The 25,682-nt window shown below is 41.3% G+C and overlaps 1 protein-coding gene across 5 annotated transcripts in view; it reads left to right on the top strand.

The window, feature by feature from the left end:
- tjp1a (tight junction protein 1a) overlaps positions 1–25,682 on the top strand; it is a 159,151-nt gene that overhangs the window by 98,082 nt on the left and 35,387 nt on the right. For all 5 annotated transcript variants that reach the window (XM_078532434.1, XM_078532433.1, XM_078532432.1 and 2 more), the window contains exons 3-19: positions 2,111–2,235; positions 2,932–3,034; positions 4,717–5,008; positions 7,101–7,204; positions 8,539–8,707; positions 9,133–9,280; positions 11,952–12,112; positions 12,508–12,613; positions 16,170–16,320; positions 16,857–16,965; positions 17,251–17,470; positions 18,356–18,540; positions 20,017–20,112; positions 21,816–21,898; positions 21,993–22,203; positions 24,009–24,109; positions 24,910–25,251. In XM_078532434.1, coding sequence (XP_078388560.1) covers positions 2,111–2,235; positions 2,932–3,034; positions 4,717–5,008; positions 7,101–7,204; positions 8,539–8,707; positions 9,133–9,280; positions 11,952–12,112; positions 12,508–12,613; positions 16,170–16,320; positions 16,857–16,965; positions 17,251–17,470; positions 18,356–18,540; positions 20,017–20,112; positions 21,816–21,898; positions 21,993–22,203; positions 24,009–24,109; positions 24,910–25,251 — 2,706 coding nt within the window. The remainder of the gene's footprint in view (positions 1–2,110; positions 2,236–2,931; positions 3,035–4,716; positions 5,009–7,100; positions 7,205–8,538; positions 8,708–9,132; positions 9,281–11,951; positions 12,113–12,507; positions 12,614–16,169; positions 16,321–16,856; positions 16,966–17,250; positions 17,471–18,355; positions 18,541–20,016; positions 20,113–21,815; positions 21,899–21,992; positions 22,204–24,008; positions 24,110–24,909; positions 25,252–25,682) is intronic.

Genomic DNA, 25,682 nt, shown 5'->3' with positions numbered 1-25,682 from the left:
CCTGATTTATTAGGGGAGAGGTTTGGTGTCTTTGGCTCAGTGGTTGTTGCATGATGTCAAAAACTTTCAACTCCAGGTTATTACTCCTGTATCAACCTTTACATCCTTCAGATGTTTAAAGAGATTTCATGTAGTCATTATTCAGTGGTATTGCTTGGAGCTTGTTTTCATTTGTTGTATGACATCAAAGTGTTGCTAAAAGTCTTCCACTTTTATTCTCCTTCCTTTGTCAGAATACCACACTGACAGCTCTGAGGTATGGGTGCTTTCTAAATTGTGTGCTCTAAGGCACTGCAGAATATCTATTTGAGGTGCATTTTCCTGGGAATTTACCACTTAGGGAGTAATGCAGCATTTAATTGAAAGTGTGGTAGATGTAATGTTTATTTATTGAAACAATCTATTCAAGTCTTTGCTGATGCTGATTAGCATTCTTCACAAGGAGAGCTTTGTCCCAATTTGGACAGGGAGAGGTGGTGGATTCTGGAGAAGCCCTGACTTCAGAATTATAAAAATGCTTTATCGCATGGACGAACGGAAAGCTGGAACTAGAAGATATCGGACAATAATCTACTGCATCCTATTGTACACCCCCAATAAACTTCATATTTGTTAACATTTTTAAAATTCATTTATGGGATGTGGACATCGCTGACTAGGCCAGCATTTATAGCCCATCCCTAATTGCCCTTGAGAAGGTGCTGGTGAGCTGCCGCCTTGAACCGCTGCAGTCCATGTGGTGCAGGTACACCCACAGTGCTGTTAAGGAGGGAGTTCCAGGGTTTTGACCCAGCGACAGTGAAGGAACGGCAATATATTTCCAAGTCAGAATGGTGAGAGGCTTGGAGGGGAACTTGCAGGTGGCAGTGTTCCCATCTATCTGCTACCCTTGTCTTTCTAGATGGTAGCAGTCGTGGGTTTGGAAGGTGCTGTCTAAGGAGAAGTTCAGGAGATCTGACCTATTCTGCACTCTTGGACTAACTAGAATAGCTCAAGTTGTTGATTGCAGCCTGAAGTAGAATTTTAGACACATTTTGCTGTTCAGACTCTGCATAGTGTCTACTCTAAGGTATTACTTAGACTGAGTCTTTGATGTTTTTGTCATGTTTAACATTAGTTAATTAGTTTGCTTCTTTTCTACCTTCTTGACCTACCTCAGGTACAGCTTTAGTTTTCCAAATGTAAAGACATGTTCAGTAGTTTCCTACCTGTGTGATAAGCTTGAAATGGTTTTCATCATCTTCTAGGTGTATGTACAATGGAATGAATTGCGGCTCTAACAATTACTATGGTGACTACAGAATATGAAATTTGCTTGAAAGATCAAGCCGCCTTGGAAAGCTGAACTTTGTTTTTTTCACTAACTCCTGTTTTGCCATAGCTGTGGGAACAGTGCAAAACTGGTTATTGAGCCTTGCTGGAGTGGTGGTATGATGTGGGGCTCTACCTTGGATATCTTACTACCTCATTGTACCATGGCGGAAGCATTAGCTCCTGCTGCTGTGTCTCAGCAGATCAGCATGAAAAAATGAGTTTGCAATGTGGGAGCCAATGCTCAGATGCTGTACTGCTATAATCCAAATTGAATGAGCGCTGCTGTCGAAACACCTTGTGCTGCAATGCTTGTTTTTCCCTTCCCACCTTCAAATTTCTGCCAGACAATGTATTTTGACACTGATTCTGTTGTTTGGGTATTTGAGCCATATCATTCTGTGGATAAAGGATGGTTAAAAAGTGAAAGAGATGGGAGGGAACACAATGTTTAGAAAAGTAAATGTGAATGAAGAGAAAACACACTTGGTAAGACAGTGAAAAAAAGGATAGTAATGCTGTCATCCGTCATTCATGGACTTGGTTTGAGTGTTGTTTGTATTGTGGTGCACTTGCGGCAACAACATCAGATTAACCATTCCCACCAGCAAGGTAATGCAGCAAAATGGTTGTGTTTATTTGGAGTTGCCAGTAAGATTACAAATAATTGTAGGCACACATAAATTATAGTTGGATTCGTTGATAAGGTGAACATTTCTGGCTTGTGTATTTTTCATTGGATGTCTAATTTTGGTCGCACATCATAATAAATAATTTGTCTCTTTTCATTTAACTTTAGGCTCCTGGATTTGGGTTTGGAATTGCAATATCAGGAGGAAAAGATAACCCGCATTTTCAGAGTGGGGAAACTTCTATTGTAATTTCTGATGTTTTGAAAGGAGGCCCTGCTGAAGGATTGCTGCAGTAAGTACACATAACCATCTTATTTCCCCTCTCCTACCACTTGATGAACTTGTGTTGCGTTACCTTATTCACAGTTAATACTAAAGACGAGATGTATCAATACACTTTTTGACTGTTTTTCCTTCATTTATAATCCATTCCCTCCCGTTTCCCAGAACCCCTTTTACACAGGGTGTTTGGCTGTTAAATTAAAGATTTGTAATACAGAGAAGAGACATGCAAGTACAAGCAATAAGTTGGAGATCAGAAAATCTACTGTAGACTAACTTCTTTTGTGGACAGACTCTGCTCATCAAATGTCCGGGGAAATGGGACATTCTGCATTATGGTTGAGTGTTGCCATCTTGGATTGTATTTGATAAAAAAAATGCTCCCATTAATGATATTACCTGCAATAATTTTTAAAAGGAATGTTTGGATTGGAATAAGAGAACTTTTATTTCATCCATGAATGCCAACTTTCCTCATTTAAATATAACCTTGAAGACTTCCATTGAGCAAAATGAAAGTTGGCCATGAAAAGTCTATTCTTAAAAACATTTTTTCTATTTATAAAGATAATCAAAAATCCCACAATTGCATGTACATGCAGAAAGCCAAAGGAAGTAGATTATGTTCATAGCCATCTATAAAATGGTTTGTTACCAGGGAGAACACTACAGTTTGGGTCAGTTTCATGTTTTGTTTCTTTCGCAGTGAGAATGATCGGGTTGCAATGGTTAATGGAGTTTCAATGGATAACGTGGAGCATGCTTTTGCTGTCCAACAGCTACGGAAAAGTGGAAAGAATGCAAAAATTGTAAGTGAAAGTACAGGGTTGGATTCTGTTCAGACAATAAATGTAGTGAAAGCTGTCATTGCACTTAAAAGGTAATGTAAACTAATGGAACAAGATTAGATCCATCTCCTCGTGTATGTTTTTTCATTAACTTGTAAGGATTGTAGATCATAAATTTGTTTTTTCTTTACCTAATTGTCAGGTTACAAAACCCAACATAAAATCCAAGACTGATTTCCAAGAACATCTTTATTTAACAGTTCTGTTTCCATAGTATGGAAATGGAGGGATTATGCATAGCACCTAGTACTAGGTAAAGCCATAAAAACAAAAAGCTAAAAGCTACTACGGATGCTGGAAATCCAAAACAAAAACAGAATTACCTGGAAAAACTCAACAGGTCTGGCAGCATCGGTGGAGAAGAAATCAGTCAACGTTTTGAGCCTTCATGGCCCTTCGGCAGACGTCTGCCGAAGGGCCATGAAGGCTCAAAACGTTGACTGATTTCTTCTCCACCGATGCTGCCAGACCTGCTGAGATTTTCCAGGTAATTCTGTTTTTGACTAGGTAAAGCCAGTTGGAATAAACCCAATTATGTTGCACTGCAATTTTACAAAGCAATAAACTTAAACAAGAAATGCGTTTAGTTCAGGGCATTTGTCTCTTTGAAACAAAATGAAAACAAAAGTCAAAGGTGTATAGTATCTGTAAGAAAGGAAAGATGGGTTAACATTACAAATGTTGACTTTGTCAGGACTGTTCTGCTGTTGGAATTGTCTGGTACTGAGATTTGCAATGCTGCCTGTGTGCATGAAGATGTTGCTTGTGCACTATTGTGTTAACTTCTATTTGTTCAAACTAAGAAAGTTCAACCTCATCCCCCTGTTGCATTGGTAATGTGTGAACTGATAGCGCTACTCACCACAGTCCAACACAGGTTGTTCTTCATTGGCAGCTATTCAGATTTCACACCATCAAAAATAGATAGCATTCCATTTTCCAGTATGAGCATCATTTGTGAGTTGAAAATCTAGCTATAGTAACCCTGTAGGCAGCTGAAAAGCACAAATGGCCAAATGTTGTGATTTTCTCCCCCTCAACTCCAGAGGAAAAAAAGATTAAATTATGTAAATAATCCAGCCTGCTCCTTTTTAAAGATGGGGGGAGCATTATAATTAAAGAGCAAAATTGCATTTGTATGGCATCTTTCACTGCCTTGCACCATCACAAAATGTTTTACAGCTGATGGCATATTTTTGAAGTGTGACCTCTTTTGAAAAGCAAAAAACACGGTTCTCGATTTACACACAGCAAGATCCCACAAATAGTAGTGAAGTAAACAACTGCATCAGTTTTAGGTGTAAGTTGAGGAATAAATATTGGCCAGAACACTGGGAAGAACTTCCCTGCTCATAATCAAATACTGGCCGTGGAATGTTTTGCACCCAACTGAGAGCATACGGGGCCTCAGTTTAATATCTCTTCATCCAAATGATAGCAAAAAACAATGCAGCACTCCCTTGGTTCTGAACTGGACCCTAGATCATATGCTCAAATTTTTGGAGTGGGACTTGAACCCACAATCTTCTGACTCAGTTTTGAGAGAACCATCTACTGAACAACAGCCCTAGGGATTTCAGTAAAATGGGAAAAGTAAGAACTCTCGTTCTGACAACTGATGTTGTACTTTTTGATGCTTCCAGACAATCAGGAGGAAACGAAAAATTCAGATGCCAGTATCAAGACCGGAGCCAGATCGACAGCCTATTTCAGAGCCTGAGGATGATAGTTATGAGGAGGAGGAAGTGTATGATCGTAAAAGTGGACGGAGTGCACCGAGTCCTTATAGTGGGAGAAGGAGTGAGAGGAGCATTGGGAGAAGGGAGGATAGCAGAGAAAGAAGCTTGTCACCAAGATCAGAGCGACGATCAGTATCATCAAATCTTCCACCTAAACCTATTAAAGTGACATTGGTAAAATCAAGGAAGAGTGAAGGTGTGTGGTTCATCAGGAAAATACAGATGGCTACATAACTATCCTAATTTGTGTGTTGAGGTTTAACAGCTTCAAAAGTCTTGTGCGGTATTCTGGGACCTTTACTTGAGCTAAAATGGCAGTTATCCTCCAGAGCTCCCACATGAGCACAATAACTGGAGCTAGAGGGAAAAATCATGGCTGACTGTTCCTGATCCAGTAACATTCCTGAAAAATGTTTTTATGCAACAGATGTCAGAAGGATTCTGCTTGGTTTGATTCCCTTTACAGTTGAATATAATATCAGCATTCACCATCTTCACTCAAACAAGCTGAATGCCCACCTTGACAGTATTTAAATGTAACTGGTGCCCCTAGAACCATTCCTCAATTAGTGCTTTCTTGACAGGGGAGCATTGGATGGTGTGTGTAAGGGGAGCCTGATAAGCTGGCTGAATACCGAGAGTGATCAGATTTAGTAATCTAAACTGCAGGATAAGACTGCTACCTGGTATAGTCAATGTGGAATTTTGGAAGGTGGAATTCAATGGAGCATAGGTAGATGCTAGTATCAAACATGGAATGGTCATAAAATTATAGGCCATAAGAATAAATATTGCATAGAATTCTGTGCTGCAGGGAATGTATCTGTGGAACAGAGCCAGTCAGGGTAGAGTGATACCATTGATTCTTAAAAAAATTGGAGTTTTCATTTCATTACCTTTTGGGACAGTAGCTCTTTGATTTTTCTATAGAGGTTAATACTGCATTTGTATAAAAAAAACTTTAATCTGGATCCAGGAGGTAGCTAACATGCTTTCTGATGTGGAGGGTTCCATTTTTTAATGGTTTACTACCTTGTCTGGGCTCAGTCTGCCCACACAGCTGATCATGTTTTTTTTCTGATGTGGAGGCTTGCTTCTGACAATGGTAAGGCTCTCTTGTGGCAGTAAAAATATCAGGAGCATAAAGTTTTTGAATCTAGTGCCTGAGATTGCAATTGTTGAGAAATTACACATGTACAGTTTCATCTATTGTGAAGAGTTCCACTCTGGTAACTATCTAGCTACATAATTAAATGGTCTCTATACAAATGTATGTTTTGTGTCTGTTGTTCCACATTGCTTTCTCTGAGATCTATGCTAATCATATAGTTTATCAGTTAGACAGTTGGCAAGGATCAACCTATGGATTACATGCAAAAATGTAAAAGTATTCATTATCCTTTCAAAGCAAAAACTGCTTAAATTGGAATAACTACTTAAAAATTGCAACTAAACTGTTAACCAAGTTAAAGGCCTGGATCTAGTTACACCAAATATTCCTGTACATGGAGGTGCACATGCAGAGCTGCTGGCTGTGGTAGGCTTATGTAGTGTTGAAAATTGAATAATTTAGTCTGAGATCAGTTTATAACAATTGATTTTTTGATTTTTTTTCTCATCCACCTTTCTCCATGTTTCTCTTAAAGATATTGGCTCCATGCTCAGATGTGGTTCCATGGGTACCTAATTGTTCTTGAGTGCTCACTAAAGGTTCATTGTTTATGTGTGAGCTTTTGTGGTGAGTTAGGACAGCTATTCACAATTACAACATAAAGTGATTTTGTTTTCACCCAACATCCTGAGCTCTGCCTGGGACCCAACTCCTCATGACTCTGATGCCACATGAGTATATTAAAAAGGGACGAGTGGCTCGAGGGTCAAAGGTCCATGATTAGCCTCTAGTCTCCTGGAACTCCACATCATTGAAGTGGAAGATAAAAGAAACTGCTTTGAATACGTCTAAACGACCAATTTAAGATGCAGACGTTGATTACTGAATGGCAGAAGCTGTGATAACACTTGGTGTAATATTGTAAGACAAGTGTTCACCTCTTAATGCCATCAATGTATGCATCCAGTAAAAAAATGAGTATCAAGTATGAATGAGAAGATGAGTTAACCTGAACAGATGCAGAGGATTTAGTGGTAATAACTGTACAAATTGGATTTCGATTGCTGGTCTTTGGAAGCTGTTTGAAGAATTTTTGTCCATGCATCCATTTCCATGTAACAAGATGCAAGTTATTATCTGACGTCAATTTTTTTTTTGAATTACTGTTTTTTTTTAGAATATGGTCTGCGATTGGCAAGCCACATTTTTGTAAAGGAGATCTCATCAGAAGGGCTGGCTGCCAAGGACGGCAACATTCACGAGGGAGATGTAGTATTGAAGGTTAGTCACTTTTGGTTCCCATTTTAAACACTTGAACATGCCCCTCCCCTTCATATTTGCCACCCAACCTTGAAGTTGCAGAATGCATAGTCTACTCACTGTCAGAATGGTTCTACAGGAAAGCATTGATCCTGCCTGCTTACTCATTCTTTCTGATGAAGGCAACTCCTCTCTTGTCAATGTTAGTCTTTGGACAAATTTATGATTGTCCCATACATATCAATCAGGTGAGGAAAAGATTTAAATGTGTGTCCTTTGATAAAGAACCCAGTACCCTTACTGTTTATAGAACGCTTGAAGCAAAACTCATTGGCGTTCTTGATGGCTCCACGAGTTTATTCAGTATGTAGCTTAGGCTTGCAGATCAGACAAGCCTCATGCTCCATTTATGGTTGACCGAGTTAGCTGATATCAGCTGGGCACCAGGAGAAAAACCACAATGTGCCTCCGTTTCTGAGTTAAGGAGGAAAAATATACGCCACTCCTAATTGCATGCAAGTTTGGACACTTCAGAATTGGATTCAGTTATGCAGTAAAATAGTCTGCTACCACACTCTGCCTGTCCTCACATATGAAAGATGGCCACTTGGGCACGGAGGGTGACAGAAGTTCATGGAATTCTGGCTCCAGCTAGAGTCAGTGAGAGTACAGAGGAAAGAAAAACTAATGCAAATAGTATTTCTTATATGTTGGAATTCGCATTCACCTGAACATGCTGAAAGACATTCTGCAGTGAGTTCCAGCTCTGGAAAAAGTGTGTGCTTCGAGTGTAGCAGTTTTACCATTTCATTCAACAAACTAAAGGGCACTTTGACCATTCCTTTCTCAACTTGAAAGTGCTGTTTATAACAGTGCAAGTTCAACAGAAAACCATTTGTCTTGCTGCATGTGTGTGTCATTAAGTTTTGTGTTGATGCACTGTGCATCATCTCTCCAAAACTTTATCAAATTGACATTTTGTGCAAAGTTGAGTGACTCGGTTTAGCAAGGTTTTGTCTTCTGCTTTGGGTTTAACATAATGGCATCTTGGTTTGTTAAATTAACTGGCAAATGCTTTTGTAATTTTTAATCTATTTAAACAATCCCCGTGGTGCACAGGGTATTGTGGTGCTGCGATTGAAGTTGATGTTGTTGCACTCAGGGGGAATGCTGATAAGGAAGAGAATGTTTGCTATATATGCCTGGAGAGCAAAGAAAACGTTAGCACTGTTTTAACTTCTTGTACATAGAGAAAGCTATTGTCCCACTCTGACTGCTGCCTTCAGATAAGGGCTATGCTATTTGTGGTCAGGCACCAGATTCTTCCTTATTGTGATTCGTTTGTTGCATTACAGATCAATGGCACTGTTACAGAAAACATGTCACTGGGAGATGCAAAGAAACTAATCGAAAGGTCGAAGGGCAAGCTTAAAATGGTGGTGCAGAGAGATGAGAGAGCCACTCTCCTAAATGTACCTGATTTGGATGACAGCATTCCTTCTGCAAATGCTTCTGAAAGAGATGGTGAGTATTTGGACCAATAGTCTTTCAAAGACGGTATTGTAGTTCCCTACTGTTTGGGCTTTGAATGTAAGTTACACATCGAGTAGAAACTTAGTGCATTAACTTAGTTGGTTTACCAGGCGATACTGAGCATGCACTAGGAAATCTGTCACTGACTTTGATGGTCAGCTTTAATTGACAAGCCAGCCTTGGAAGGACAGGCCCATTACTGAGATCAAATTGTTTTTTAGGGACTTGAACAATTGCTGTGTGCTCTGCGCGGTGGTACTTATAGAGGTGAAATATTAATATTCTGCCATGTACAATGTTATATTTATTTCTATTTATATGTAGAATTACATTTCTGTGAATCGGTGAATAGTTAATTTATTTTTTGCATTTTGTTGTTTTTCAGTAGTAACATGATAACCTGTGAATTTTGTTAGATATTTCAGAAATTCATTCATTAGTGTCTGATCATTCCAACCGTTCAAACGAGAGGCCACGTCTGCGCAGTCGTTCACGTTCACCTGATAAACGGTCAGACTGGTCTGATCACTCGCGCCATTCTCCACAACCCATCAGCAATGGGAGGTAGGCCTTTGTTCCTTCTCTAAGGACTTGCCTTGTGTCAAGGGTTGTACTGCAGCTAGACATGCTTCTTTTGTAGCCTTTGCTTGCCTTGGTATTTCTGAATGATTAAATAGGTTTACAGCCAAAAACCACATATCAAGCCTGTCAGCTCTCTAACCTAAACATTAACAACTCCTAGAGTTACTCATCTGTCTGCATATTCCACAATCTGATTGGGAAAAATTGTACCTTTGATTTGACCATAGGATCAGAGAAATTTCAACACCAAAGGGGGCAGTTTGTCTTACTGTGCATGTGTTGCCTCCAGTTTGGCGATAGCTACTTCAATTCTTTTTCCTGAATAATGTATGCATTGTTCTGAAACATCCCCTGCCCCACAATTTATGCCTTTTTGCCCGGCCTGGCCCTGACCAGGGGCTGTTGGGCCAGGGCCAGGGGAAGCTTCAAGAAGTACGTAACCTGTGTGCAGGAGATTCCATTCTGTTAAAATAATTTGAAATTTAAAAGCTTGTGTCAAAATATGAAAGGACTGCCAGAACATTACCAGGCAATTAGAACATGCATGCGTTTATCTTTGTTGAAAAGTTTGGATTTAGTCGGATTAAATGATGGTCAGCAAGTGGATAAGAAGCAGCTGTGAGATGGGGCTGCATTTAATTTATAGGCCTCCCTATATCGAATTCAATGTACAGTTTTAGGTTACCAGCAGTCTGTGTACCAGGTCTTGGACAGCTGTTTTTAGGCTTCTCAAACTACATTCTATTCCTGGCAAGTTTGTGTTTGTCATCTTGCCTGAACATACGAAACAGGAGCAGAGGTAGGACCTTCGGCCCCTCGAGTCTGAGCTCCCCCACATCAAATTCTGCTCGGATTGCACTGCGAGTCCTTATAGTTTTTGTCTCCCTAGCATGCAAATTAATTACTTTTCACCGTGTAGGAAACGTTAAGTTTGAAATCTTGAACAATGCTAGATATTGATTGCCTCAGTTTCCTGCCATTGTTTGGGCTGGAGCTGTCACTAAGGTTTGTTGCCTGAGCACAGGAAAGTGCATTATTTTGGCAATGTTTTACAGGGTGACATCAAGCACAAAGAATGAGTGAAAATTGAAATGTACATTATTTGATGGAAGGCAGTCCTGCTGGCATTTCAGGCCTTTGTGCAAGTCAGCAAATAGCATTTTCCATTTTGCATCTACTAAAGAAGTAAATAGTGCAATTAGCATCTGGCACAGCTACCATGTTGAAACTCTGCACATGCAGCATGATGTGTAGCAGCAGCCATGTGATGTGCGAGTGTAGCTCCATGATTGAATCTGGCGAACCTTATCAAATAATGTGAACCACTGGAGTTACACTCAATGACATCAGCATGGCTGCTGCTACACATCACACAAATTGATGTTCGTTTCCTCATTCTTATTTGAATATTACCAGAAAGAAAGCACCGCAACAACATTGCTAAATTGCAGCGTCCATTTGTAATATATCTGTCATTGGCTTTACAGCAGTGCAGAATCCATTTTGAGAAGCTACTAATTAAAAAGCACCAAGTGTCTGGCAAATGCCCCCACTTGCTTTCTGGCACAGGCTGTCTATTGTGCTGGTAGAGCTAAATTAATCGGAATTAGGGAAACAATAGTGTCTTTCCTTTGCATTGCTTCTTGCTCTGAAAGCTGGGATAAAGTTGGCTGTTTTGCTATTGGGAAAATGTAAACATTATCTTAGCCTTCAGTTAAACCCCTCCATTCCCAGTGCTGGTTTCTATTTGGTACAGTTTACATGTCACTAATTTTGCTTTGGGCCTTTAAATTATTTTTTAAAGAAGCCTTGAAGCAAAACAGACCAATAATAATTCAGACCTTGGGTTAGATTTACTACCTAATGTAAAGGTAGAGCATAAGGGTTAGATTTAGAGTAAAGATACAGTGTACCATTTGTCAGCCTTGGCTCAGTAGTTGGACAGTCACTTCAAAATTAGAAGGTTTAGGATTGATGTATCGCTCTAGTACTTTTGCACATCATCCTGGTTGACGGTCCAGTGCAGTACTGAAGGAGTGCTGCACTTCCAGAGGTGCCGCCGTTAGAATAAAACATTAAATTAAGGTTCCATCAACCTCTCTTGGGTGGTTGTAAAAGATTCCAGGGCACCAGTTAATCCTGCCAACATTTAATGCTGGACCAACATTACTAAAGGACTTTAATTGGTTAAGTATCTTATATTACACGTGAAACCTTTCTGTATGCAAATTGGCTATCACATTTTCTATATTGCAACAGTAACTGCACCCAGTAAAGTGCTTTGGGACGTCCTGAGATGCCCAAAGTTTGACCGAAATGCAATTCTTTTTCACAGCTTAGAATTACTCCAATTTTTTAAAACTTGGGGGGGTGTGGGGAGAGACGATAAAAAAACAACAATTGTATAACAAGCATTCACAGTTGGGAATATTTTAAGCTGTAACTAATTTGACTACTGTGCTTTCACTGGTAATGTTGTGAACCTGAATATTCAGTTCACATTTTGCTGAATGCACACTGCTGCTATGCTCTGATAACATTCAAAGCACAAGAAGGTTGCTGAGTACTCGTGAAATATAGTAGATTTTTTTTCAATCTAAATAGAGCAAAAGTGAATTTAAGACCACAGTGATAAGTTCTCTATTTTTGTTAGTCAAAGATCACGTGAGGATGATGTGATCAGAGGAGCCAAGGCCGGAGCTATGTCCACACCAGTGAAGAATACTGAAGAGATGTTTGTAGTTAAAGCTGCTGAAGAGCCTGTGGCTGCAGTTGCTGATGAGAGAACAGAGAAACAAGCTCCTCCATTACCAGGTCTGTTACAAAGATAAATGCTGTTTGGAGGAAATGATGCTATTTTCAGGGACGTTGTTGAGAGGAGGGAGCTGGAAAGTTTAGCAAGTGTAATTGACCTAATCTTCACACTATGCTGCATGACAGTCGTTCCAACATAAGTTTATATGTAAAGAAGACACATTTCTGTTATTTGGAGACTTAACTGGCTGGCAGGCACATACCTCTAGTGCCAAATTAATTCAGAATTTCAGTCTCTGTGAAACCCTTCTCTAAATGCGCACCCTTTAGATTTGGTCACATTCAAATCGCAAAATGATGAAACTAGTGAGAACATAGCTGAGGTTTTAAGAATACCCTTTAAATTGAAGGAATTGCTTTCCAAAATAAATGCCTAACATGAACTGTTTCTGCAGAGCCTAAGCCAGTGTATGCTCAACCTGGCCAGCCTGATGTGGATTTGCCTGTTAGCCCTTCTGATGCACCCATTCCAAACTCATCGCATGACGACGGGATGTTGAGGTAATTCAGCAATGCTATACTAACCTTTGCAGAGCTTGATGAGGATTGATGTGATTGTACTGCAGTCTGCAGTATATACAACTTAACGTGTTTGAATCCAGTAGCTGAAATTTCCTCCTCTTGGTTGTTGATAGCATATTTGAAATCCTAATCTTACTTCACAGGGCTTCAGGACCACCATGGCTCCTCCTCCCCCCACCCCCGTACATTCCCTTTGTGTGTGACCTTGATAAACGCTCAAGAGGGTACCCTGAACCCATTTTCAAAGATGAAAAAGTGTACTTTTGATAACTGGACGGAGACACGGGTCAAAAACCGAGAAAGCTTGTGCTTAATTTAGACGAGTGCTGATGTTGGAGCAAGACAAATCGAGCATGATTTTCACACATGATGGTGACAATCTGGAACTCACTGCTACCTTTAAGATCCTGAGGAGCCTTGACAGGGTGGATGTGGAGAAGATGTTTCCTTTTATGGGCGAAGCTAGATCTAGGGGTCAGTGTTTAAAAATAAGGGGTTGCTCATTTTAGACAGATGAGGAAAAAAATTTTCTGAGGGTTGAGAGTCTTTGGCACTCTCTTCCTCAGAAGGTGATGGAAGCAGAATCTTTGAATGTTTTTAAGGCAGAGCTAGATAGATTCTTGATAAGCAAGAGGGTGAAAGGTTATCAGGGGTAGGCAGGAAATTACAATCAGATCAGTCATAATCTTATTGAATGGCAGACCAGACTTGAGAGGCCGAGTGTCCTACTCCTAATTCATATATTTGTATGTATATAGATGGTTGAAACAGAATATTGACACATTAAAGAGAGCACCTAATGCATGCACATGAAGGTGAAGGAAATAAAGGGATCTGGGCAGGGTGGGAAGAGGCTTGTGTGAAGGATAAACACCTCATGGCCTGTTTCTAGAATCTCTCAAGTTGCTGAAAGTGGAATGAGAATGTTGAAAGAATTGTTAGAGGAATTGGTAAAAGTGTTTAACTTAAATAAATAAAAGCAAAACTGCGGATGCTGGAAATCTGAAATAAAAACAGAAAATGCTGGAAAAGCTCAGCAGGTCTGACAGCATCTGTTAAGAGAGAAACAGAGTTAACATTATGAATCTGTATGACCCTTCATCAGAGCTCAAAACGCTAACTCTGTTTCTCTCTCCACAGATGCTGTCAGACCTGCTGAGTTTTTCCAAAGTTTTTAACCGTTGCTTTCAAACACAAATAATTTCAGACTCTACCCAAACAGTAAAAGCCTGTGCAGCAAGTTGAGTTGAATGGAATGTGTGTTTATTGGAGGAGGATGTGTTAGAATTTGCCAGAGTTTACTGGCCTAATCTCTGATCAGGGATCAAAGAGAAAGTTTTCAAATGTTGAGTTCTCCACCACTTGGGCACCATTCAGATTTGGGTAAAAGCGTAATTTAGGTATATGAGATGTCAAAACAGTCAGTTATTGATTGGTCAAATTTGGAAACTGCTTAATGTAGCAGTGCTAGAAACACTAAAAAGCAATGAAAGTACTTACTGCCTTAAAACAGGTCATTTCATTTTTTTATTCATTCATGGGATGTGGACTTAGCTGGCTGGGCCAGCATTTATTGCCCATCCCTAGTTGCCCTTGAGAAGGTGGTGGTGAGCTGCCTTCTTGAACTGCTGCAGTCCATGCGGTGTGGGTACATCCACAGTGCTATTAGGAAGGTAGTTCCAGGATTTTGACCCAGCGACAGTGAAGGAACGGCAATATATTTCCAAGTCAGGATGGTGAGTTACTTGGAGAGGAACTTCTAGGTGGTGCTTTTCCCATCTATCTGCTGCCCTTGTCCTTCTAGATGGTTGTGGGTCATGGGTTTGGAAGGTGCTGTCGAAGGAGCCTTGGTGAGTTCCTGCAGTGCATCTTGTAGATGGTACACACTGCTGCTACTGTGTGTCAGTGATGTAAGGAGTGAATGTTTGTGGATGTGCCAATCAAGCGGGCTGCTTTGTCAAGCTTCTTGAGTGTTGTGGGAGCTCCACTCATCCAGGCAAGTGGGGAGTATTCCATCACACTCCTGACTCGTGCCTTGTAGATGGTGGACAGGCTTTGGGGAGTCAGGAGGTGGGTTACTCATCACACTATTCCTAGGCTCTGACCTGCTCTTGTAGCCACAGTATTTCTATGGCTAGTCCAGTTCAGTGTCTGGTCAACGATAACACCCAGGATGTTGACATGGGAGCTTCAGTGATGGTAATACCATTGAACATCAAAGGGCGATGGCTGGATTCTCTCTTGTTGGAGATGGTCATTGCCTGGCACTTGTGTGGTACGAATGTTACTTTCCACTTGTCATTCCAAGCCTGGATATTGTTCAGGTCTTGCTGCATTTGGGCATGGACTGCTTCAGTGTCTGAGAAGTTGCAAATTGTGCTGAACATTGTGCAATCGTCAGCGAACATCCCCACTTCTGACCTTATGATGGAAGGAAGGTCATTGATGAAGCAGCTAAAGATGGTTGGGCTGAGGTCAGTACCCTGAGGAACTCTTGCAGTGATGTCCTGGACCTGAGATGACTGACCAACAACGACATTTCCATCTTCCTTTGTGCTAGTTATGACTCCAACCAGCGGAGAGTTTTCCCCCCTGATTCCCATTGACTCCAGTTTTGCTAGGGCTCCTTGATGCCACACTTGGTCAAATGCTGCCTTGATGTAAAGGGCAGTCACTCTCACCTCTCCTTAGGAGTTCAGCTCTTTTGCCCATGTTTGAACCAAGGCTGTAATCAGGTCAGGAGTTGACTGGCCCTGGCCGAACCCAAACTGGGTGTCTGTCAGCAGGTTGTTGCTAAGCAAGTGCCGCTCAATAGCATTGCTGATGATCTCTTCCATTATTTTACTGATGATGGAGAGTAGACTGATGGGGCAATACTTGGCCGGGTTGGATTTGTCCTGATTTTTGTGTACAGAACATACCTGGGCAATTTTCCACATAGCCGCATAGATGCCAGTGTTGTAGGTGTACTGGAACAGCTTTGCTAGGGGTGCTGCAAGTTTTGGAGCACAAGTCTTCAGTACTATTGCCGGAATATTGTCAAGCCCCATAGCCTTTGCACAATTCAGTGCCTTCAGCTGTTTCTTGATGTCACATAGAGTGAATCACATTGGCTGAAGACTGGCATCTGTGATGCTGGGGTCCTCCGGAGGAGGCCAAAATGGATCATCCACTTGGCACTTCTAGTTGAAGATTGTAACAAATGCTTCAGCCTTATTTTTTGCACTGATGTGCAGGGCCCCCCCCCATCATTGTGGATGGGGATATTCGTGGAGCCTCCTCATCCAGTGAGTTGTTTAATTGTCCACCACTATTCACAACTGGATGTTGCAGGACTGCAGAGCTTAGATCTGATCTGTTGGTTGTGGGGTTGCTTAGCCCTGTCTATCACTTGCTGCTTATGCTGTTTGGCATGCAGGTAGTCCTGTGTTATAGCTTCACCAGGTTGCCTCAAAACAAGCTGTCAGCATGTTCTGCAGATGGATGGTTAACACTTCTCTGCTGTGATTTCACATCTCACTATATTCTCTTTCAGGCCAAGTATGAAGCTTGTGAAGTTTAAGAAGGGAGAAAGTGTTGGTCTCCGTCTGGCAGGTGGGAATGATGTGGGAATATTTGTTGCTGGAGTATTGGAAGATAGTCCAGCAGCTAAAGAAGGTTTAGAGGAAGGACATCAGATCCTCAGGGTAAGGTGGAATATTTCCAATAAATTTTATTGGTTGATTGTTTACCATAGTTCTGATGGGAAGTAATTTTTTTACATGTAGGAAGTATATGTTACATCAGTAGTGACCTTTGGCAAGTTGCAGTATTTTGTAGCTTAGTGCTTACCAAATGCCAACAACATAGCACCCATCAGAGAGATGCAAAGGAATATTGGGTTCGTGAACTATGATGTCAATAAATCACTAAAATCAACAGTTTAAACATTTCATTTTTCATCAAAACTGCAAATTTTTAAGGACCTTTCATTTAGAGTAGAAAATTAAGTTTCAATTGGTATTTACCATGGCTCTTTTGAAAATAAAATGCACTTGGTAAACCTTTCAAATCCCATTTCTGGACATTGAGAGATTCAAACTTCTGGTAATGCTTTGTATTTTTTTTATGGGATGTATTACAAAATGTTTAAAATGGGTAACCGATATCCCAAAGGTGTAGAGAAGTGGAAGGAAAGGAATGAAGCTCAGCATGTGTTACCACCCAACTGTCTTCACCACAGGTAAATAATGTGGATTTTGCAAATATTATCCGCGAGGAGGCTGTCCTGTTCCTGCTTGACTTGCCGAAAGGAGAAGAGGTCACTATCCTGGCACAGCAGAAAAAAGATGGTGAGCTGTCCCACTACAATTGTTAGTTCAGTATAAGCTGAAGGCTTGAAGTGGAAGTCTTAAAATTGTTCATTATCCATAGGAGGTGTTGAAATTATACTATAGATACTTAATGCGTAACAATTTTAATTTTGAAAAAATGCTATTTAACAGGCTTGAGGGGTTGAATGACCTATCCCTGTTCCTATTATCAATGCCTTGGTTTAAATTTGATTTGCAGACTTGACCATACCTTAAATGCTACATGTTCCTTTAAGTTCATGGTAAAATATTTGCTTGTTCTAGTTTATCGCCGTATTGTGGAATCTGATGTGGGGGATTCCTTCTACATACGGACTCACTTTGACTATGAAAAAGAATCTCCGTATGGTTTAAGTTTTAACCGTGGTGAGGTGTTCCGAGTGGTGGATACACTCTATAATGGGAAGCTGGGTTCCTGGCTTGCAATTCGAATTGGTAAAAACCACAAGGAGGTGGAAAGGGGCATCATTCCAAACAGAAACAGGTGTGTGACCAAAACTTTCATCCCATCGCATTTTTACTTGCATTTATATCTTAAGATATCTGCTTTTAGAATTTGGGGAATTACCACATAAAACTACAGCATTGTAGCACTTTCAATTGAGCATTCCAGTAAGGGCTATGCCCTCCTGGCCTGTACCAAAACTATAACTGGAATGAATGAATATTTGTGAACAGTGATTAAGTCCTCAAAAAATGTGCATCAAGTCATAGTTTAGTTCCAAGGGGCAGAATTTTCTGCCTGTCGGGCGGGCAGGTGGGCCCGACCCAGTCTCCGGTGGGCGGGAAGCCGATTCCCCGCCAGGGAAGCGGGCCCCGCCGCCATTTTAAGTGGGTGGGCCAATTAAGGCTCGCCCAGCGTGATGCTCAGCGGGAAGCACAATGCGCTTCCTGTGCGGGGGGGGGAATTCCCCAAATGCGAGAGTGCGTCCTTTCGTGCATGCACATGAGATGGGACATGTTAATAAATTTCACTGAAACTTTAATAAACTTTTTTAAACCCTACATGAAACCTCATCCTGCCGGTGGATGAAGTTTCATGTTTTCTCTATTCCCCGCTGGGGTTCCTAGCCTGCCCACCAACCTTAAGGTTGGACGGGCAGGTCCTTTAATTGTTTTAATTATCCTGTCAATGGCCTCAATTGGCCATTGACAGGTCGGCGGGCGGACAGCTGACCTCGCTGTGCCTTCGCCTTCCTGAAGATTTAAATGGGGCGGGATGACGGCGGGGGTGGGGGTGAGGGGGAGGTGTCCCCCCGACATCATTTTTGCATCCCCTGCTCGCCGATGGAAAAATTCAGCCCATGGTGTTTGGTCACTGATTAAATTGATGTAATGTAATACATTTTTCATATTTTCCACTAACTAGAGCTGAACAGTTGTCCAGTGTGCAATACACACTCCCCAAGACAGCTGGTGGGGACCGTGCAGATTTTTGGCGGTTTCGTGGACTTCGTAGCTCGAAGAGAAATCTGAGAAAAAGCAGAGAAGACCTTTCAGCTCAGCCAGTTCATACCAAGTTTCCAGCTTACGAGAGAGTTGTTCTTCGTGAAGGTAAAGGGGAAGGGACTATGTTTTTATTGGGGAAAAAAGATCATTTTATGTTCACTTGGAGAGAATCTCTGTCCACTTCAGCCTCTTTATCACTTGCTCTCGGTGGAAGTACATGAGAAGAATCCGAGGTTTGTCAGAATTTCCTTTTGGAAAGGATTGTTTAACTAGTTGTGGTGCTGCCCTGGCTCAGTAGGTACAATAGGTCAAAGTTTTAGAATGGATGTGACACTTCAGCTTGTGCTATATGACATGTAGTAAATGGTCCTATTGCACATGGATCCATTCAGCACTGATGCAGTTTAATTTTAGATCTAATTTATTTACATAGAATACCCCAACGTTTTGTGAAACACAGGGTGAGGGTTGCTGAGACTGGTATCAACTGTCTAAAAACATTTTTTATAAAATCAGAACTGGGCCAGGGGAGTTGATCTCTAAGTTGTTTCCTTCCATGTGGCAATTGCTTTCCAGTGAGAAATTAAGGATTGGATTCATATTTCATTTGGCATCTGGTGCACCCCATTTTAGAATGTCAAGCTCTTGGTTAGAGGGGTCTGATTATATGTTTCACAGTATATCTCTGAGGCGGAAGCAGAGTCTTTGAATATTTTTGAGGCAGAGCTAGATAAATTCTTGATTAACAAGGGATAAAAGCTTATCGGGGTAAGCAGGGATGTGGGGTTTAAGTTACAATCGGAGTAGCCATGAATCTTATTTAATGGCAGACCGGCTCGAGGGGCTAAGTGGCCTACTCCTGGTCCTAATTTATATGTTCGTATGTATGTCCTGCTCATACTTTGGAAGAAGAAATGGTCTGTCTATTACATGTGACCCATCCAGTGACAGTGAGAATGGACCTGTATCTGGTTTGCAAACCAGAGTTCATGATGAACTGTACCCTGTCTGTGACCCCAGCATGGGGAGCTTTACATGCCTATGGCCCAGACAGGGACAATAGGCAGAGAGCTTGCAGTTGGAGCAAGTAACAATAACTAGGTGTTCCTGTTGCAGCATTACTCACTGTTTTCAGCAGACTGGGGATATGGCTGTTACTGACTCTAGCAGTTTTACATACATACAATGCTGACAAGAAGCACTTTTAAATGAATGCATGTGAAGGGTTCCTATTGTGCAATTTCTGACATGCACTGCCTTGTGCTAAATTAGATTCTGGAATGATTATTAAATCCTCTGATATACAGATGTCTTTGAGGTCATTTTTAGCCAACTGCTCATGCTCTGTCTCAGATATATATGTATCTGTCCTATAAATTATAAGTATCTTTAATCCCATATTTCCTCCTCCTGTCCTACTCCCTCCCACAGGCTAATGGTGAGCTGATGGACCTTTTTGTCTTTCGTCCGCAGGATGTGGCCCATGACTTGAATTGTCTAAACTAGTCAGAAATTGTGTTGAAGTTAATGTATGATTACAGAGTACTGCTTTTGACAATTTTGGGTTATCTTTTTTTAAAGCTGGTTTCCTGAGGCCAGTGGTCATCTTCGGGCCGCTCGCTGATATTGCTCGAGAGAAACTTGCACGAGAAGAGCCAGATTTGTATGAAATTGCAAGTAAGATTTCCTATTTTACTTAAGAGTCATAGAGTCATTTACGCACAGGAAGAGGCCATTTGGCACATCGAGTCCATGCTGGCTTCCCATGGTGCAATCCAGTCAGTTCCACTCCCCCACTCAGTCCCTGTAGCCCTGCAAATTTAATTGCTTCAATTGCCCATTCAATTTCCTTTTGAAGTCATGGATTGTTTCTGCTTCCATTACCCTCGTGGGCAGCGAGTCTTCATCTATATTTCTTGGTAATGATTGGTACTGTGGAACAGTTCTTTAGGTAATGATGGTCCTCTGATTCCTCACTCAAATGCTCATAGTTCATGTGAGCATGGGCACTGAATTTCCTAGTTCAGGCTATCTCAGCTGAGCAGAGCTGTCATCACCAAGCTGGTGACCTGCACACAGTCCCCTGCCAAAGGGTCAGCTGTCAGGAGCGGTCTGTATTAGGATGGTGCTTTGGTTCTTTCTCCACCATCAAAATATGCAAATGAGATCTGGGACATTTTTCTGATTCATTGTAATGGAAAGTAGATCATCCTTAAGTTACATTTAGGTGAAACTCCACAGCACAGTATTTTGTAGCAACACTGGAGTAAATTGAACTCTTTCAAAGGCTCTCTTGAAATGTAGTTCAGATTTAAACTTTGTGGTTTACCTTCAGGTTCCTAGCATCCCTTGCTCCTAAATTATTGGAACCTGCAGAACTATGCTTTCCAAATATGATTTGACTCAAATGTTAATTTGCACACATTCAGTTTCAGTTGTTGAGTGGAAAACACTTTGATCTCCAGATATTAATCTCTAGTTGCAGCAGACCTATTTATAGGACCTTGCAGAGCCCATGTTCACATTTCATGGACACTGAATGTGCTGAGTTATTGTATTTGGAGATAATTAATTGTATCAATGTCGTCTTAGAATAGTAGGAATTTGCAGCATGGAAAGAGGCAGCCATTTGGCTCATCGTGTCTATGCTGGTCAACAAATAGCCATCCAACCTGATTGCACTTTTTTAGCTCTTTGTAATCTTGTAGGTTATGGCACATCAAATGTATATCTAACTTATTTTTAAATGTTATGAGGGATTCTTCGTCCGCTACCCTTTTCAAGCAGCGATTTCCAGATCCCCCCACATTCTGGATGAAAAGAATTCCCTTTGGATCCCGTCTAAAGTTCCTACCTCTTATCCTAAATCCATGCCCCCAGGTTATGGACCCCTCAACACAAGGGGGAACAGGGACTTCCAATCTGCTCCTTCTAGACCCCTCATGATCCTATGCACTTCAACTAGGTCTCTCCTCCACATCCTCTGTTCAGGAAAAAAAACCCAGGCTATCCAACCTTTCATCAGAACTAAAATTCTCCAAGTCAGGTTTTTATAGTGGTTAGCACCTGGACTGCACTGCCTGATAGGGTGGTAGAGCCAGATTCAATTGTGCCCTTCAAAAGGGAATTGAATAGGCACCTGAAAATTTGTAGGGGAACAGGGAAGGGTGGAGAAGTGGGACGAGCTGAATTACTCTTGCAGAGAGCTGGTGCAGACTCGATAGGCTGAATTGTTGCAGCACAGAAGAAGGTTGTTGTCTGTTTTAATCTCCAGTATTCTAAAGAGTAGAGGGGAGTTGAATGGAATAGAAATGAGACTAAAGTTAACTTCAGCTATTTGACTTTGATTTTTCTATTCAAATGGCTTTATTCTATCACAGGGAGTGAGCCCAGAGATGCTGGCACCGATCAACGTAGTTCTGGTATTATTCGACTACATACGATCAAACAAGTCATCGACAGAGTAAGATTACTTCCTGTGTCTGAGCAACTTTTGATTGTGCCTATAAAGTGTACTTCATATTCATTAATACCTTTCTGCCTTTGTGTTATGTTAGGATAAGCATGCAGTGTTGGACATTACTCCAAATGCAGTGGACCGTTTGAATTATGCACAGTGGTACCCAATCGTAATTTTCTTAAATCCTGATTCTAAACAAGGTGTTAAGACCATGCGACAAAGACTCTGTCCTGAGTCCCGAAAAAGTGCGAGAAAATTGTTTGAGCGTGCCTTGAAACTGCGTAAGAACAATCATCATCTCTTCACGTGTGAGTATCGTATACCAATTCTAAATGTGCAGCAAGTACTGCTGAACTTCTGTTTAACTGAGGTTTTTGATATTTGCATTTACATTATACCTGGGCATTAGGAGTAGCTTTATACATCATTTTAAAATTAAGCACCCTGCATTTGTAGCATCTTGCACAATGTCGGGACATTTTAAAGGCAGTGTACAGTAGTATTTAAAATCGAGACAGAAGCCAATGTATTTCGGGGTGCACACAGACGATGATGAATGGGACTTGGTGCAATTTAGGATATGGGCAGCAGAGCTTTGGATGAGCTGACGTTTCCAGAGGGTGTATTGAAGGCTGGCCAAGAAAGCACTGAAGTAATCCAGTTTGGAGATGATAACGGCATGGATGATGGTTTCTGCAGCAGATGAGCTGAGGCTTGGATGGAGATGGGCAGTGTTACCAAGTTACTCTCTAAGCCAGTCACCATCCTGACTTGTAAATATATTGCCATTCCTTCACTGTTGCTGGGTCAAAATCTTGGAACTCCCTCCCTAACAGCACTGTGGGTGTACCTACACCTCATGAACTGCAATGGTTCAAGAAGGCAGCTCACCACCATCTTCTCAAGGGCAATTAGGGATAGGCAATAAATGCTGGCCAGCCAACAGCACCTACACCCCATGAATGAATAAACAAAAAGTGGGATGTTTATGGCCTCGGTGGTAAAGAGGACATGGTATCAGAAACTCATCTCCCAAGGTTGTGAACAGTCTGTTTCAGCCTCAAATAGTGGCCTGGCAGAAGGATTGAGTTGGAAGTGGCTAAGGAGCAGTGTTGTGACCAAAGATATTGGCTTTGGTCTTCCCATTATTTAATTGGAGTGAATTTTCGCCATCCAATGCTGGATGTCATTCAAACAGTGTTATAAATCAGAGGCAATGGATTGGTTGAGAGAGATGGTGGTGAGGTAGAGCTTGCTGTTGTCAGTATATATCACAATCACAGAGTTTTAATGGCACAGAAGGAGGCCATTCAGCCCATTGTGTCTGCACCGGCTCTCCAAATGAACATTGTGACCTAGTGCTATTGCTTTGCCTTTTCCCCTGCACATTGTTTCCGTGAAATATGATATGTTTTTGGATGGTGTTGCCAAAGGGCAGTGAGTAGATGATAAACAGGAGGACACAAGGGTAGATAGGATCACAATCTCTCGAGGAAAACTGACTCCTCTTTTGAACGACTACTATATTTGCACTGCAGCATCACTCCATATGAAACAGATACTTGTCGTTACTCTTTATTGGACATGGTCATTATGTCATAATTCTAATTTTGATTGAAAATTCTAGCCAGTAGCTGCTTGTACCTGCTCAGAATACATATGAGCTGTTCCAGTATTTTAGTTCACACAGTTGCATTTATAGATCTCAATGAGCTAGAAGCTCATGAGTGCCACAGTATGTGCTCAATATAAAGTTCATCTTTTGTTTAAATTTTAAGTGTCAGTGAGAAGTTAAGAATTTTGTTACTAGTTTCATTTATTCTTGATTCTGAAAAGCTTTGTCATTGAAATTTGTTTAATAGATTTTGGCAGTAGTTATCTGGCCTTTCAGTGGTGTTTCCTGTTGATTTGGAAAGATCTGAAGGACATAGAGGGTGTGGTGTTTCTAATGTACACCCTAACAGAAGAGGGAGTCATTGTTCACCTTGATGCAACACTATCCCATATTTCTTGCATGTGCAGTCAACTTCTTGGTGTGGGAAATGCCTGTGGAGAGCATGAATAAAGGATTGTAACTGACATTCTAATGGATTTCATAACTTTTCCTTTACAGCTAACATCAATTTGAACTCAATGAATGAAGGCTGGTATGGGGCACTGAAAGAATCTGTTCAGCAGCAACAGAGCCAGTTAGTTTGGGTATCAGAGGGCAAGGTAGGATGGACACTTATTATAATTTGAGTCAAACTACACTTTATTTTTTTCTCTCCTCTTCCCCATTGTATGATGCCCTGAGCAAACAGGTACACATTCTGCTCTATTGCCTGTACCTATAGAGCTCCTGCCAGGACAGTCGAGGCTGTGTGGCTTGCATCTCCCTCATTGTAGGAAATGTCTGATATTCTTCTTGCATATTCATCAATGCTGTAACGTGAGGAACTTGGTGCAACCGCATCTGCTCCCTCGAGAGAAACAGACAGGTTGAACCATTTGGTGCTTTGGTGTTTGAAACTTGTGAACTCTTGGAAGCATACCTGAAAGTGAAAGTAGGCACAAGAGATCTGTTTACGTTTATATCATTTAGAAAGAAAGTTGATGACTGGGTGGATACTGAGCCATATAAGTAAGTTCCAAGTTTTGAAAACTGTGCTGAGCATTGCATTACAACTGTGTCCTAGTCCACAACGGGGAATAAAGCAGCCAGGGTACCTACTCCTGATCACTACAGTGTGACCCCTCTGGGAAAGAAGTCATATTTATGGAATCAGGCTTGCGAGGAATGGTTACTTGAACATTGTGCTTGAACTATATTACTATTTCCCCCTCTCCATGATCCTAGACAAGTTTACTACCTTCAAGAGAAGCAGTTATGGGGAGGGAGGTCAGAGGAATTGGTAAAAAGTCCTTTACATTCCTCGTGATCTAGTTGGTTAACAAGCTTTAATAAAATACTTTGTTTAACTGGTGAGTGTAATATCTGTGCAATTATGTAATTTGGCATTTTGTTCTTGTAGGCTGATGGTACAGCAGAGGATGACCTTGACTTGCACGATGATCGTTTGTCATACCTCTCTGCTCCAGGCAGTGAATACTCTATGTACAGCACAGACAGTAGACACACTTCAGATTATGATGACACAGACACTGAAGGTGGTGCCTATACTGACCAAGAATTGGATGAGACGCTCAATGATGATATTGGTCCTACAGAATCTGCCATAACCAGGTCCTCGGAGCCTGTAAGAGAAGATTCGTCAATGATGCACCCAGACTCGATGGCCCAGGCATTCCCTTCCTATCCAGTACAAGTACAGAGAGTGGACTCTCCTGTCTATAAGCCTTTAACTAATCAACCGGTGAGTTCAGTCCATGATCGAAGCAGTTGGGTTTGCATGTTATTAAATGTCTGTTTCAGTGGTAATATGCTGTGCTAAAGCCAAAACTTATGTGATCCTGTGTCTTCTTAGAAGATCAACAATTTCATTTACACAGCACCTTTAATATAGAAAACTATCCCCGGGTGCTTAAGAGGTATAAGGGGAAAAATGAACAACAAGCTAAAGAAGGAAATATTAGGAGGGGGTGACCAAAAGCTTGGTCAGAGGTGGGTGTGAGGCAGGTTGGGGAGGATTTGGGGAGAGAATTAGAGTGTGGGGCACAAGAAAGGTGGGGATGCGCAAGAGGCTGGAGTCAGAGCAATGAAGAGTTCTGTCTGCAGGAGTGCTGTGGCAGTGGGGGAGGTTACAGAAATGGGCACAGGTGAGTCATGCAGAAATTTAAACAGAAG

The sequence above is a fragment of the Cetorhinus maximus genome, chromosome 30 (assembly GCF_964194155.1).
Source record: "Cetorhinus maximus chromosome 30, sCetMax3.hap1.1, whole genome shotgun sequence".
NCBI classification, from domain to species: Eukaryota; Metazoa; Chordata; class Chondrichthyes; order Lamniformes; family Cetorhinidae; genus Cetorhinus; species Cetorhinus maximus.
The sequence above is the reverse complement of the archived record's forward strand: the minus strand, read 5'-3'. Positions and strand labels throughout refer to the sequence as shown.